Below are 15,641 nucleotides of genomic sequence, written 5' to 3' on the forward strand. Positions count from 1 at the left end.
GTAGCCTGGAGCGGAGCCAAGTCTCCTGCTTGCTCAGTGGCCACAGCCATTTTTGTTGGGATTTATTTATCTTCTATAATTGAAACTTTGTAGCTTTAAGCAGAGGCCAAGGCAGACCAGGGCTGTGGAAACTTGGCTTCCTTCATCGCCGGGGCAACTCAAGCCTCCTGCTCTCTCCGTGGCCTCAGCCATCTTGGTTGGGTTAATTTGCATACTTGCTCCTGATTGGCTGGTGGGCGGGGCTTGTGGGTGTAGCGGAGGTATGGTCAATTTGCATATTACTCTTTTATTAGATAGGATTCCCCATTTGCCCTCCTTTGCCCTCCTCCACCCACACCCTACCCTCCCTGCAAACCACTTACTGATTCATTTATTTTCTTGCCATTTCAGAAAAAAGCCAAAGGTCAAGAGCTGTTTGATCAGATTACATACCACTTGGACCTTATTGAAAGAGACTATTTTGGACTGAGATTTATGGATTCAGCACAAGTAGCAGTGAGTAGCTGTTTTTTTGGAGGTTCCAATATGGGGCAGAAATGGAAAATTTCAGATAATGTGCTAAGTGCTATAGGCTACTTTTTTTTTTTTAAGGCTAATAGTATATATTCTTAACGTGCTCTTTTCCCCTTTAACTTCCTTCTTATTATGATGTGCTTATTCAAAAAAAAAATAGTGAGTTCTAGCCCTAACCCAAATTATTAGTGTATGATTTTTGTGGATGAGGATTGGAAATCTGTGTTTTTAATAACCAGTGAAGTTTGTTTTTGGGCATATTAGAATTGGAGAAGCACTGTGTAATGGAAAGAATGCCAGTTTTGTAGGTAAGTAAGTGACAGAAGTTTCCAGCTTGCAGATTAAGGCGAGTGGAGTAAGATCCCTTCCACATATATGATTATGGATCTATAAATAGATGTTCTTTGACGTGTGCATTTCAAATGAGAGAACAGTATATGTAGTAGGGTAGGAAGTTGGAGGCTTTTCAAAGAGCTGAGTATTGTACTAGGATTTAACTGGAGGATATTTGAAAGGAAATAGTAGGTAAGATTGAAAGGTGAATTAGTAGTGATCTCTTCCAAACTGAATACCATTAGTGTTAAATATGTTCATGTACCACATAATGACGTGTCAGTGATGGACCACATATACCACAGTGGTTCCAAAAGATTATAATGATGCTAAAAATTTCTGTTGCCTAGTGATGTAGTAGTGCAGTGCTATACTATTTTAAATAAATTTAGTGTAGCCTAAGTATTCAGTGTTTACAAAGTCACAGTAGTGTACAGACATATCCTATGTCTTCCCATTCACTCACCACTTATTCATTCACTGACTCACCTAGAGCAATTTTTAGTCCTGCAAGTTCCATTCATGGTAAGTGCCCTACACAGGTATACCATTTTTAATCTTTTATGCTGTGCTTTACTGTGCTTTTTCTATGTTTGGATGTGTTTAGGCACACAAAATGTTTATTGAATTCAGTTCTGTTCTGCTATCTAGTATTCTTAAAGTGCTAACTCACTTGGTTCTATGACAGTCTTAATTACATTAAGTACACATAGAGAAGACTTTATTTGTTGTGTGGCCAGATTTAACTCCAGAATGAAACAAAATTGAAATTTATAAAACACTTCAATTTTTTGGTGAAAATAGTGAACATGATGATAGCTCAAGTAGATTTTTTGGCCAGGATCATTTATGTAAACACAATGATTTTCATATTTCTTTGTCATATTTACTGTGTTGACAAAACTGTAGAATCAAAAGGGAGTTAGGCAGTTGTAAAGTACACTGCTATGAACATAGGGGTGCATATATTCTTTCTGGTTGGTATTTTGGGTTTCTTAGGTTGTATTCCTAGAATTGGGGTCACTGGGTCAAATGGCACTTTCATTTTGAATTTTTTGAACAAACTCCATACTGTTTTCCACAGTGGCTGCACCAGTCTGCATTTCCACCCGCAGTGTACTAACTTCCCTTTTCTTCACATCCTCGCCAACACTTGTCATTTGTTGATTTGTTGATGATAGCCATTCTGAGAGGTGTGAGGTGATATCTCATTGTCTTTTTGATTTGCATCTCTGGGATGATTAGTGACTTTGAGCATTTTTTAATTTGTCTCTTGGCCATCTGTATGTCCACTTTGGAGAAGTGTCTATTTAGGTCCTTTGCCCATTTTGTAATGGGACTGTCTTTTGTTAAGTTGTACGAATTTCCTATATATTTTGGAGATTAACCCCTTAGCAGATGTATCATTGCCAAATATGTTCTGCCATGTAGTGGACTCTCTTGTTATTTTGTTGATGGTTTCTTTTGCAGTGCAGAGGCATTTTATTTTAATACTAGAAGCCCGGTGCACGAAATTCGTGCACGGCAGGGGGTTGTCCCTCAGCCCAGCCTGTACCCTCTCCAATCTGGGACTCCTGGAGGGATGTCCGACTGCCTGTTTAGGCCCGATCCCACCAGGATCGGGCCTAAACAGGATCGGGCCTAAACGGGCCCACAAGGATTGGGCCTAAACGGGCAGTCGGACATCCCTCTCACAATCCAAGACTGCTGGCTCCCAACTGCTTGCCTGCCTGCCTTCCTGATTGCCCCTAACCGCTTCTGCCTGCCAGCCTGATCACCCCCTAACCACTCTGCTGCCAGCCTGGTTGATGCTTAACTGCTCCCCTGCCAGCCTGTTTGCCCCAAACTTCCCTCCTCTGCCAGCCTGGTCACCCCTAACTGCCCTCTCCTGCAGGGTTGATCACCTCCAACTGCCTTCCCTTGCAAGCCTGGTCCCTCTCAACTGCCTCCCTTGCAGGCCTGGTCCCTCACAACTGCCCTCCCTTGCAGGCCGGATGCCTCCCAACTGCCCTCTCCTGCTGGCCATCTTGTAGTGGCCATCTTGTGTCCACATGGGGGCAGGATCTTTGACCACATGGGGGCAGCTATATTATGTGTTGCAGTGATGATCAATCTGTATATTACTCTTTTATTAGATAGGATAGAGGCCTGGTGCACGGGTGGGGGCCAGCTGGTTTGCCCTGAAGGGTGTCACAGATAAGGGTGGGGGTTCCCTTGGGGTGTGGGGCGGCCTGAGCGAGGGGCCTGTGGTGGTTTGCAGGCCGGCCACGCCCCCTGGCAACCCAAGGGGAGGCCCTGGTATCTGGAATTTATTTTCCTTCTACAATTGAAACTTTGTAGCCTGGGCAGCAGCCATTTCTGGGGCGGCAGACATTTCTGTGGCAGTTAATTCACCTTCTACAATTGAAACTTTGTAGACTTAAGCGGGTGAGCCCGGCCAGGGTGTGCGGAAAGCTTTGCTTCCCCTGTTGCCGCCGGCAACCCTGGCCTGCTCTCTCAAGCTCCATTCTGCCGCCATTTGTTTGAATTTGTTTACCTTCTATAATTGAAACTTTGTAGCTTGAGTGGAGGCTTAGGCCTGCAACGGCTATGGAAAGCTTGACTTGCTCTGTTACCTGGGAAACCTTGCTCTCTGTGGCTGTAGCCATCTTGGATTGGGGTTAATTTGCATACTCGCTCTGATTGGCTGGTGGGCGTGGCTTGGCTGGTGGGCGTGGCTTATGTAGCAGAGTGATGGTTAATTTGCATATTACCATTTTATTAGAGAGGATAGACCCATTTGTTTATTTTCTCCTTCGTTTCCATTGTCCTAGGAGATATATCTGTAAACATTGCTATGAGAGATGTCTGAGATTTTGCTGTCTATGGTTTTCTCTAGGAATTTTATGGTTTCATGTCTTATATTTAAGTCTTTTATCTATTTTGAGTTTATTCTTGTGTATGGTGTAAGTTGGTAGTCTAGTTTCATTATTTTGCATGAATCTGACCAATCTTCCCTATACCAGTGGTCGGCAAACTCATTAGTCAACAGAGCCAAATATCAACAGTACAACGATTGAAATTTCTTTTGAGAGCCAAATTTTTTAACTTAAACTTCTTCTAACGCCACTTCAAAATAGACTCGCCCAGGCCATGGTATTTTGTGGAAGAGCCACACTCAAAGCGCCAAAGAGCCACATGTGGCTTGCGAGCCGCAGTTTGCCGACCACTGCCCTATACCATTTATTGAAGAGACTGTCTTGACTCCATTGTATGCTCTCGCCTCCTTTGTCAAATATTAATTGAGCATAGTCGCTTGGGTTGATTTCTGGGTTCTCTGTTCTGTTTCATTGATCTATATGCCTGTTCTTGTGCCAGTACCAGGCTGTTTTGAGAACACTGGTTTTGTAGTATAGCTTGATATCTGGTATTGTGAGTCCTCCAACTTTGTTCTTCTTTCTCAAGATTGCTGCAGCTATTTGGGGTCTTTTTTGGTTCCATATACATTTTTGGAATGTTTGTTCTAGGTTTGTGAAATATGCCGTTGGTATTTTAATCGGGATTGCATTGAATCTGTAGATTGCTTTCAGGAGTATGGACATTTTAATGTTAATCCTACCAATCCATGAACATGGTGTATTCTTCCACTTGTTTATATCTTCCTCTATTTCTTTTTCAACGTTCTGCAGTTTTTGGAGTACAGGTCTTTTACCTCCTTGGCTAAGTTTATTCCTAAGTATCTTAATCTTTTTGTTGCAGTAGTAAATGGGATAATTTTTTTAGTTTCTCTTTTTGAGAGTTCACTATTATGTATAAAAATGCTATGGATTTTTGGGTTTTATTTTTGTAACCTGCTACTTTTCCGAATTCATTTATTAAATTAGTAGCTTTTTTATGGAGTCTTTAGGGTTTTCTATGTACAGTATCATTTTATCTGGGAATAATGAGAGTTTTAGTTCCTCCTTTCCAATTTGGATGTCTTTTGTTTCTTCTTCTTGTCTGATTGCAAGTGAGTACTATGTTGAACAAGAGTGGAGAAAGCGGACATCCGTGTCTTGTTCCTGTTCTTAGTGGTAATGGTTTTACTTTTTTCCCATTGACTATGATGTTGGCTGTATGTTTGTCATATATGGCCTTTATTATGTTGAGGTATGATCCCTCTATTCCCATTTTGCTGAGGGTTTTTATCAAAAAAGGATATTGGATTTTGTCGAATGCTTTTTCTGCATTAGTTGATATGATCATGTGATTTTTATCTTGCAGTCTGTTTAGGTGCAGTATAACATTTAATTGATTTGCAGATATTGTACCAGCCTTGCATCTCCAGAATAAATCCCACTTGGTCATGATGTGTGATCTTTTTAATGTATTGCTGAATCGATTTGCTAAAATTTTGTTGAGGATTTTAGCGTCTATGTTCATCAGGGATGTTGGCTTGTTCTCTTTCTTTGCAGTGTCTTTATCTGGTTTTGGAAGTAGGTAATGCTGGCCTCTTAGAAAGAGTTTGGAAGTGTTCTTTCCTCTTGAATTTTTTGAAATAGTTTGAGAATAGGTGTTAGTTCTTTGAATATTTGGTAAAACTGCGCTATGAATCTGTCGGACCAGGGCTTTTGTTGGCTGGGAGTGTTTTGATTATTGTTTCAATTTCATCAGTAGTTATTGGCCTATTCAGGTTTTCTGATTCTTCCTGATTGAGTTTTGGAAGGTTGTATTTTTCTAGGAATATGTCCATTTTGTCCAGGCTGTCCATTTGTTGGAATAAAGTATTTCATGATATTTTTTTATGATCCGTTGTATTTCTGTGGGGTCAGTTGTTACTTCACTTCTTTTGTCTCTGATTTTGTTTATTTGGGTCTCTCTGTTTCCTGGTGAGTTTGGCTAGAAGTTCATCAATCTTTTTTATCCTTTCGAAGAACCAGTTCTTGGTTTTATTGATCTTTAGTATTTTTTTGTCTCTTTATCATTTATTTCATCTCTGATCATTATTATTTCCTTCTTTCTACTTATTCTGGGTGTTTCTTGCTGTTCTTTTTCTCTTCTTATTTGTAGTGTTAGATAACTTATTGCCACTTTTTCTTGTTTTTTTGAGGTAGGCCTGTAGTGCTATGAACTTCCCTCTCAGGACTGCTTTCACTGTGTCCCATAGATTTTGGATTGTTTTCATTTTCATTTATTTCCAGGTTGTTTTTTTATTTCTTCTTTGATCTTTTAGGTAACCAATTATTGCTTAACTAGAGGCCCAGTGCAGGACATTTGTGCACTGTAGGGAGGGGGGGTTGTCCCTCAGCCCTCGGAGGATGTCTGACTGATGGCTTCAGGGAGCGGGTCTAAGCCATCAGTTGGATATCCTTAGCGCTGTCGCAGTGGCAGCTGCACTCACCAGCTATCAGGCTGGCTTGTGGCTGAGCAGCACTACCCATGTGGGAGTGCACTGACCACCAGGGGGCAGCTCCTGTGTTGAGTGTCTGCTCCCTGGTGGTCAGTGCACATCATAGCGATTGGTTCTTCTGCCATTCGGTCAATTTGCATATTACCCTTTTATTATATAGGACTAGGGGCCCGGTGCACGAAATTCATGCACTGGAGAGGGGTCCCTCAACCCAGCCTGCCTCCTGTCACATACTGGGAGCCATCAGGGGATGTCCTATGGATGGCTTAAGCCCACTCCCCATTGGGAGCGTACCTAAGCCGCAGTCTGGCTTCCCTTTGCTTGAGGCGACCGGGCTGATCAGGGGAAGGTGCCTGCCCCATCACCCCTCTGCTGCAGCCACTGCCAGTCACCGCAGCCACCCAGGTATTTTGATCACCACAGACCCCAGTCCCTTCACCATGAAAAAATGACAACTTTCTTGAAGCATTTTCAAGATGTGTCTTTCATAGAATATGACATTTCTTTATTTTTCTTTTTATCCTCACCTGAGGATATGTTTCCAATGATTTTTTCCCCTTCCCCCTGATCCCAAGCTCAGCCCCTTCCCAAGCCAAAAGCCTCCTCCCCAGGTTTAGGCTTGGGAAGGGGTCCCCCCCGCCACCTCCAATCTCAGGCTCTGCCCCTTCCTAAGCCTAAAGCCTCCGCCCCAGGTTTAGGCTTGGGAAGGGGTTTCCCACCCGCACCTCCAATCGCAGGCTCGGCCCCTTCCCTAGCCTAAAGCCTCTGCCTCAGGTTTAGGCTTGGGAAGTGGTTCCCCCCACCCCCACACCCTCGCCCCTCCCATCACAGGCTCGGCCCCTTCCCTCCGATCACAGGCTCGGCCCCTTCCCAAGCCTAAAGCCTCTGCCTGATGGCTGGCTGGGAGTGACCTGGGTACCGAGGAGGTTCCCCGGACCCAGGTATGTATGCAAATTAACCATCTTGGTTGGGTTAATTTGCATACTCGCCCTGATTGGCTGGTGGGCGTAGCTTGGCGTAGCGAAGGTGCGGTCAATTTGCATATTACTCTTTTATTAGGTAGGATAGCATGCTATTTAGCCTCCAGGTATTTGATTGTTTTTGAGCGTTTTTATTGTAGCTGATTTCTTATTCCATGCCATTGTGGACTGAGAAGTTGCTTGATGTTTTTTCAGTTTTCTTGAATTTGTAGAGCAGTGATGGGCAACCTTTTGCGCTTCGTGTGTCATACTTCACCAAAAAACTGAGCATAACTCGGGTAGTGTGTCACTTTGAGGAAAAAACATTATTTCGCGATATTTATAGTTTAAATAACATAAATGTATAATTGTTATATATAATTGTATTTAATAAACCAAAAACTAAATATTTAACTTACCTGCTTAGTGACTTCTTTGTTCATCCGTCAGTCGGTTTCTTTTGTTGGTCTTGATATTATTTAGCTTCTGTGGGGTGCCGTGAACTAAGATAAGTGAGGGGGAGGGGGAATTCTTTAACTAACCTGCCTATTAGTGACTTTTTTGTTGCTGAATTTCATTGGCTAAATCTTCAATTGAAGGTTGGTATTTTGTACACTTCAGGCCCAAGCAAGCGCTACTAACTTCTTCTGTCAATCTGTTTCTTTTGTTGGTTTTGATATTATTTAACGCTGAGAATAAGGCCTCACAAAAGTATGTAGAGGGAAAAATTGTGAGTAAAGCCATTGCTATATTTTTCAGGGTGCTAAAAGTGTCTGGTAGTCGGTTCCAGGCACTCCAAATTTCCTGTTCATAGTGGCACTCCTCTTGATTCTCCAAGCGGCACCTTTCCAGATTCTCAAGCTTTGACCTCAAGTCGACAAACACCTGAGCCCAGATACTGTCTTGAAATTCTGCAAGTTGCATCTCCAAATCATCAATTTGCATCCATTGGAAACCATTTAATTCCAAACTACTGTAGACTACTACATCAGGATACTTAATTATTTTCATGGTCTGTTCTAGACTTCTAAATTGACTAAATCTATCACTAAACTGGTCAAGTAAGGAGTCTAAAACATGCTGGTACTTCATATGCAAGAGTTCCATTTCATTTGGTACAGCTGCACTGGCCTTCTCAAAATACTTTGTTACTCGAGGAAAATACTTATAAGTTTTAGTTTCTACATCTCGCTTGAAAATTTTAACTTTACTTTCAAAAGCTTTTATGTATCCAAACATAACGTCAATGCTTTTGCCAAAACCTTGTAACTTTAAGTTCAGTTCATTAATATGAACAGAGAGATCTGTAAAAAAACATCAGGGTGTTGACCCACTAATCATCATTAAGCTGAGGAAAGTTTCCCAGATCCTTATCGTCAAGAAATACCTTAATTTCTTCAAAGCACTCCACAAAGTGCTCAAGAACTTTGCCTCGGCTCAGCCATCTTACATTATTGTACATCAGCAGTCCACTGTAGGTGGAATCAACCTCCAGTAAAAGTGCCGAAAATTCTCGCTTGTGAAGGGGGCAAGCAGCTATTAAATTAACTATTTTTGTAACAACTGACATTAAGTCGTTTAAGTCGGTGAATCCTGCCTTGGCACATAAAGCCTCCTGATGGATAATACAATGAAAAGGCACAATCGGATGTCCAATAGCTTCTGTAAAGAATTTGACAAATCCGACTTTTTCCCCCACCATATTTGGTGCCCCATCTGTCGTCACTGACACAACTTTAGAGATATCAATGCTTAGGTCACGAAATGTTTGTATAACAACCTTACATATTTCGCTTCCTGATTTACTTGTTGACACTGATACTAACTTTATCAACTCTTCTCTCATTGTGAGACCATCAGAATATCGACCAATAATGGCCAACTGAGCATGTGATGTGACATCAGTAGTTTCATCAAGAGAGATCAAAAAATATTTACACTTCCTTATGTCTCTCTTTAATTGATGTTGTACGTTTGTGTTCAATCTCATTATTCGGTCTTTTATGATATTTCTACTGAGTGGTAACTCAGATATTCTCTTAATAATTGCATCTTTATTCTGCAAATCGTGAAATAGAACTGGTGCACATCTTAGGAGAGTTTCTTTAATAAATTCTCCCTCACTGAGCGCTTTTCCATGATGAGCTATAGAGTGAGCAATGCTCAAACTTACAGATGTTAAATTTGTAGAGCCTTTCATAAATTTAAGGATGGAATTAGATTGGCTCTTATAAAGGTGTAGCTGCCTGGAAATGTATTCCTTCCTTTCATCCTCACTTTTTTCCAAGAGCTGGGAATGATTACTTTCAAAATGTCTATTTATATTCCACGTTCTGCTTACTACCGTTTCAGTACATAGAATGCAAAATGATCTGCCATTTTTTTCTATAAAGCCATACATCTCGGTCCATGTCTCTTGAAAGGGTCGGCCACTGCTACTACCACTTCCTTTACTTAACCTTAGTTTTTTATTTTTTGGGTTCTCCATCAGGGGGGCAGTGACAGAAGATAGAATTATAGATAGCTTGTTAGGCCTGCAGGCAATTAGGGGTTAACTAGCCTAACTAACCACAAAATGGTGCATATAACTGTCTTTTAGGAAAGGGCAGGGTTAATAAGCAGAAATAGGGGTTAATAAGGATGCACAACAGTAATAGTGGTGAAATGGAGTCTGCACTATGGAGCAAGATGGTGTTCCTTATGTGAATTAAAATGGCTGCCGCTATTTCTAATGGTGGGAAACGGCACCCATAACACGCCACAAACCCTCGCCTCTCCCAGCCTCCCCCTCACTTATCTCAGTAATGATGGATTAGAAATCCATGACACCCCAGAACAGTAGATAATGGTTGCTGTGGTTAACTATTATTTGGTTACTGGTAATGGCAGGGTCCCCAGAGATGCGTCCCCCGCTGCGTTCCGCTGCTCCCTGCTCTGCCGGCGGAAGTGAGGGCAAAGATCCCGGCTTAACCGGAAGTCCCAGAACTAGATGCTCTGTGCCGGACTTCTGTTGTTTTGGCCTACAGACCTCCGGCACAGAGTGTCTAATAGGGGAGGATGAAACATTTGCGACTAGAGTCTTGGAGTTAGAGTCTAACTAACTTGGAGTTAGAGTCTAACTCCAAGACTCTAGTCGCAAATGTTTCATCCTCAGGAGCAGCAATGTTTCATCCTCGGCACGTGGCCGCTGGGCCGCGTGTCATCAGAAATGGCTACGCGTGTCAGTGCTGACACGCGTGTCATAGGTTCGCCATCACTGTTGTAGAGATTTATCTTGTGTCCTAACATGTGGTCTATCTTTGAAAATGCCCAGTGTGCACTTGAAAAGAATGTATATTCTGTAGCTTTGGGGTGGAAGATATCAATTAGTTCCATCTGTTTTAGACTGTCATTTAGGATTGCTGTTTCTTTGTTGATTTTTGGTCTAGAAGATTTATCCAGTGATGTCAGTCCCCTACTGTGATCATATTGCTGTCGATCTCTCCTTGATATCCTCCAGAAGTTTTTTTAATATATTTAGATGCTCCTGTAATGGGTGCATATATGTTTACCAGAGTTATAGCCTCTTGTATCGATCCCTTTAGTATTATGAAGTGGTCTTCCTTACTAGTATCTCTTGTTATGGCCTTCACTTTGAGGTCTATTATTTCAGATATAAGCATTGCTACCCCAGCTTTTGTTTTGTTTTTTCATTTTCATTTTCATTTGCCTGAAAATTTTTTTCTAATTTTGCTTTTTTTAAAGTTGTTTACCTTTGCTTATAGTAGCCTATTTTATGTGAATATGTGAAAAGGTGTTCATATTTAATTAAAAAAACACGTTTTATTCATTTCAGAGAGAGCTAGGAAGAGGGAGAGAGAGAAACGTCAATGATGAGAGAGGGTCATCAATCGGCTGCCGCCTGCATGCCGCCCGCATGCCGCCCACTGAGGACTGAGCCCCCAGCCCAGGCATGTGCCCTGACCAGGAAGCAAACTTTTGGTTCATGGGTTGATGCTCAACCACTGAGCCACACTGGCTGCATTATATTTAATTTTGTAATTGAAACAATTTCATATTTACAGCAAAGCTGCAGGACACTATAAATATGTTTCTGGAACCATCTGAGAGAGAGTTGCAGATAAGATGTTCCATCACCCCTGAATTCTTCAGTGTATGTTTCCTACAAACAAGCATATTCTCTTGGATAACTCCATACAACCGACAAAACCAGAAAGTTAATTTAACACTGTGGCAATTCCACCATCCATTGAAGTTAAGCCAGTTGCCCCTTGAGTGTTCTTGATAGCCATAAGATCCAGTACAGAATCACACTTTACATTAGTTGTCATGTCTTTTCGTGGTCTTCACACTAGAATATTGCAATTCCTTAGTCTTTCCTTGACTTCCTTGACCTTTACACTTTTGAAGGTACAGGACAGTTATTTTGTAGGTTATCTCCATTTTGGTTTTCTCTGATGCTTCCTCATGAAGTAGGCTAATCTTAGACTCCTTTGACAGGAAATAACAGAAGTGATCCTGTGTTCTCACTTGTCCTATCAGGTGACATGTAATTTCCTTGTGTCCCATTACTGTTGATATTAACTTTGATCCTTTGATTAAGATGGTGTCGGCCAGGTCCTTTCCATTATAAAGTTATTTTACTCTTTGTAATCAATAATTTTTTTGTGGACAGTTACTTTGAGGCTTTCTCATCAAATTTTGTATTTATTTATTTATTTTGAACTAATGGATTTCTGTTTTATTCAAGGATCATAACCTGTTACTATCATTTATTTTGATGTTCAGTTTCCTGTGGTTTGGTCAGTGGGAGCCACTTCAAGATGGCTTCTATATTCATTTAAGATACACACATTATTCTTTGAGCATTTCCTGACTTTCTGGCCCAAGAAGATGTTCATCTTGTATTTCGCTTCTCTAGCCCTGGAATTTGCCAGTTCTCTAATGAACTTTTTGGCTAGATTTAGTGACTGTATGTTTACATTTCTCAATCTCTGTGTGTGTGTGTGTGTGTGTGTGTCTGTATGTGTGTGTATAGAGAGAGATACCACACACTATAACTCTGATTTTAGTCCAATATCACAGGACTTACTTGCAGTGTTTTGTTGTTTTTTTCTATTTGCAGTTCTTCTGTACAGAAACCAGGCTTTGATTATCATCAGTGTATTTACCTGACTACTAAGTCTGTATGGAATTAATCTCTAGCCTCTCTCTGCACGATGCTGACCTTGATCAGACCACCTAGTTACTTCTGGACTGAATTATTTGGGAAGAGGAAGGGCTTATGAAGCTTCGAGTTTTTCCAATTGTTTTATAAATACAGACATTTCTTTGTAGATAGTATTGTAGAGTTATCTCCTCTAGAGTTTGGAGTAGGATTAGAGGATATACTGGTGGCAAATAAACACATGAAAAGATGGACAAAAGGGAAATGCAAATTAAGACCTTGATGAGCATCATCACTACACATCTATTAGAACAGCTGAAATAAAAACTAGTGACAACTGCCCTAACCGGTTTGGCTCAGTTGATATAGCGTCGGCCTGCGGACTCAAGGGTCCCAGGTTCGATTCCGGTCAAGGGCATGTACCTTGGTTGCGGCACATCCCCAGTAGGGAGTGTGCAGGAGGCAGCTTATCGATGTTTCTCTCATCGATGTTTCTAGTTCTCTGTCCCTTTCACTTCCTCTCTGTAAAAAAATCAATAAAATATATTTAAAAATATGTATATTCAGCAGGTCCTTGAATAATGTAATTTCGTTCAATGTTGTTTCGTTCTAACATTAATGAGAAAACAACAAAAATACTAGTAATTGCTGGCCAGGGCCACTGTCTGTGTGGTTTGCATGTTCTCTCAATGACTGCATGGGCTTTCTCTTGTTACCTCCCACAGCCCAAAGATGTGCAAGTTGGGTGAATTGGTATATTTACATTATCCCAGTCTGAGTGAGTGTGGGTGTGTGTGAGCACTTACGTCCAGGTGGGGTCCCTCTGTGAGCAGCCAGAACAGGCTCTGGCCATCTGTGACACTGAACTTGAATAAGCATGTTGAAAAGTAATTATTTTATGTGTTTTTATTTATCTTTCTTAAATGTATGTATAGCTCACATTTACTTCAGTGTTTAATATTAGAAGTGTTTTGGGTCTTTATTTAGAAGTTTAGTGTTCTTTTTATGACCAGAAATATGGCGTGTGAACTTAATTCTTATTTATATCAATCAGCCTATGGTAAAATTGGTTTTGTTATATGCCATTTTGCTTAAAGTTGCAGTTTCCAAGAACCTGTTGACAATAACAACATTAAGTGGGGACTTACTGTATACACATTGTACTAATGTCAGTTTCTTTATTTTAATACTGTACTATAGTTATGTAAGATGTAAGCATTGGGGGAAGGTGGAGAAAGAGTACAAAGGACCTCTTGTTATTGCAACTTTCTGTGAATATTTCATAATAAAATTATTTTTAAAGAAATAAAAAAATATAGTGTGGGCCAAATAAAACATGGCTCTAATCCAAGATTCAACCCTCTCTAACCTATATATGTGTGACCTCTGCTTGAAGTTTTTAAAACTTCATATTTAGAGATTAGAATTTTAACTGGTTCAATCAGGTTTTTAAAGAAGAATGAGTTAGAATGTACACATTTAGGCTTCAGAAAAGGAAAACATAGATAGTATTTATTCTAATATTTGGAAAATATGGAAAAAGAACTTAACATGTCAGTAATAGTTATATTTTGCCTTTTTCCTCAAATTGACTTGATAACTTGTATTGATTTGTTTTATATGTGTATTTTAAATTTCTCTTGTTTTCTATGTAAAACTCCTAAATAAAATGTCAGCAGCCTATTGAAAGTATAAATGATACATTATAATTGGGTGGGGTTTATTCTCGGAAATGCAAAGATGATTCAGTGTCAGTTTTATTAAAAATAATAACATTTATTATATATCGTAGGTATATCATGGGATTGTTTCTTGCCTTTGCTTATAAGGGGATTATACTTTCTTGTTCAGTTGATATCAGGTTTGGCCATGTGACTTGCTTTTGGCCATGGAATGTGAGGTGAGGTGATGTGATGTGTGCCAATTCTGAACAGGTTAACTAATTTATGCTGTTACTGCTTTTTTGTATACTTAAGTGAAACTACATTCAACAAGATTGAAACTAAAATCTTTAGAAAGTAAGATGAGTAACTTGATTAGTTGAAGTTTATGGCATTTAGCCTAAAGACAAAATTCAACACAAACAGAAATGGAGATGTTAGAGCTAGAAAACAATTGTCTAGTGGAACATTGGGTAAATGTTTTGTAAGTGCACACCTGGAGGCTACAATAGTAGCAAATCCGAGACCATTGAGCTAAGGTAAGAGGCAATTCTTGTCACAATTTTAGAATTCAGCTATTTTAGGTACTGGACGCATGATGTGGTGAGCTGTAAGTTTGGCTTGCTGACCTCACACATCTGAGGTTGAGTGGTAGCATGATACTCTAGAATTCTGATCATGTGTTTTTTTGGTGGCCTGTTAAGCCCTATCTTCCTTACCCCATAACACCCTGAATAAACCTAATGGACTTTGGCCTGTGTGGAATTGACATTTCTATCTGTGTAGGTTTAGCCAACCTTTGGAAGGTGTGCCCATATTCAAGGGTGGTGGTGGGTGCAGGGCCAACAGTCAGCACCTATGGAGAGTAGACCTGGTGGTTGCTCAGGATTCTGCTCTCTTTCTATACTAATTTTTAATTATTTTTAAAAATCATAATAATTATAGATTAGTAGAGAAACAATAGAAGTATTCATACTAAATAAAGAAATGAGACAAAGATGCTCATTATTACCACTGTTGTGTAATTTCATAATAGTAGTAAGCAAATGCAGTTACTGATGTTATAAAGGTTAGAAAGGAGGAGGTAAAATTATCACTGTTGGGAGATGATTGGATTAGGTTGTACCTGAGAGACTTAACACAAATAGGATTCAGTTAAGTAGTGGGAAGTGAAAAATATTTAGAAATAAATATGAATATATTAAATATTTATCTGTATATACATATCACAAATTGTTAATGCCAAAAAAGTAATTACTCAGAAAGTATTTATAATGGAATCTACACTAAATTGAAGTGTGTTCAGTTAGATTACAGCAATGCAATGTATTGGTCCTCTGTTTTCATAGCATAGATTTTTAAAAACATTTTGTTAACTGTTTAAAATGTTTAAATTTGTTTTAAACCAATCATTTAATTCAGAACATAAGCTTCTACTTCTCACAGGAGAAATATTTTTTGCAGAGGAAATTATTTTGAAAGATGACTAATATTTCTTTGCTTTGTGGTCTTGGCTTTTTGAGCAAAATATGGTGCTTTTCTTTAGCAAAGTAATGTAGGCAGTTAGAAATCAGATAGTCATTTGAAGAGCTGTTTACAGATTATTTGGCAATAGTGCCTGGGATGAAGGTGTGTGTATG

At 39.9% G+C, this 15,641-nt stretch overlaps 1 protein-coding gene across 7 annotated transcripts in view; it reads left to right on the plus strand.

Annotated features, from left to right (window-relative positions):
- EPB41L5 (erythrocyte membrane protein band 4.1 like 5) overlaps positions 1–15,641 on the plus strand; it is a 190,375-nt gene that overhangs the window by 35,018 nt on the left and 139,716 nt on the right. For all 7 annotated transcript variants that reach the window (XM_079782471.1, XM_079782472.1, XM_079782470.1 and 4 more), the window contains exon 3: positions 391–495. In XM_079782471.1, the coding sequence (XP_079638597.1) occupies positions 391–495 (105 nt within the window). The remainder of the gene's footprint in view (positions 1–390; positions 496–15,641) is intronic.

Source organism: Cnephaeus nilssonii (genome assembly GCF_951640355.1).
Source record: "Cnephaeus nilssonii genome assembly, chromosome: 10".
NCBI lineage: Eukaryota > Metazoa > Chordata > Mammalia > Chiroptera > Vespertilionidae > Cnephaeus > Cnephaeus nilssonii.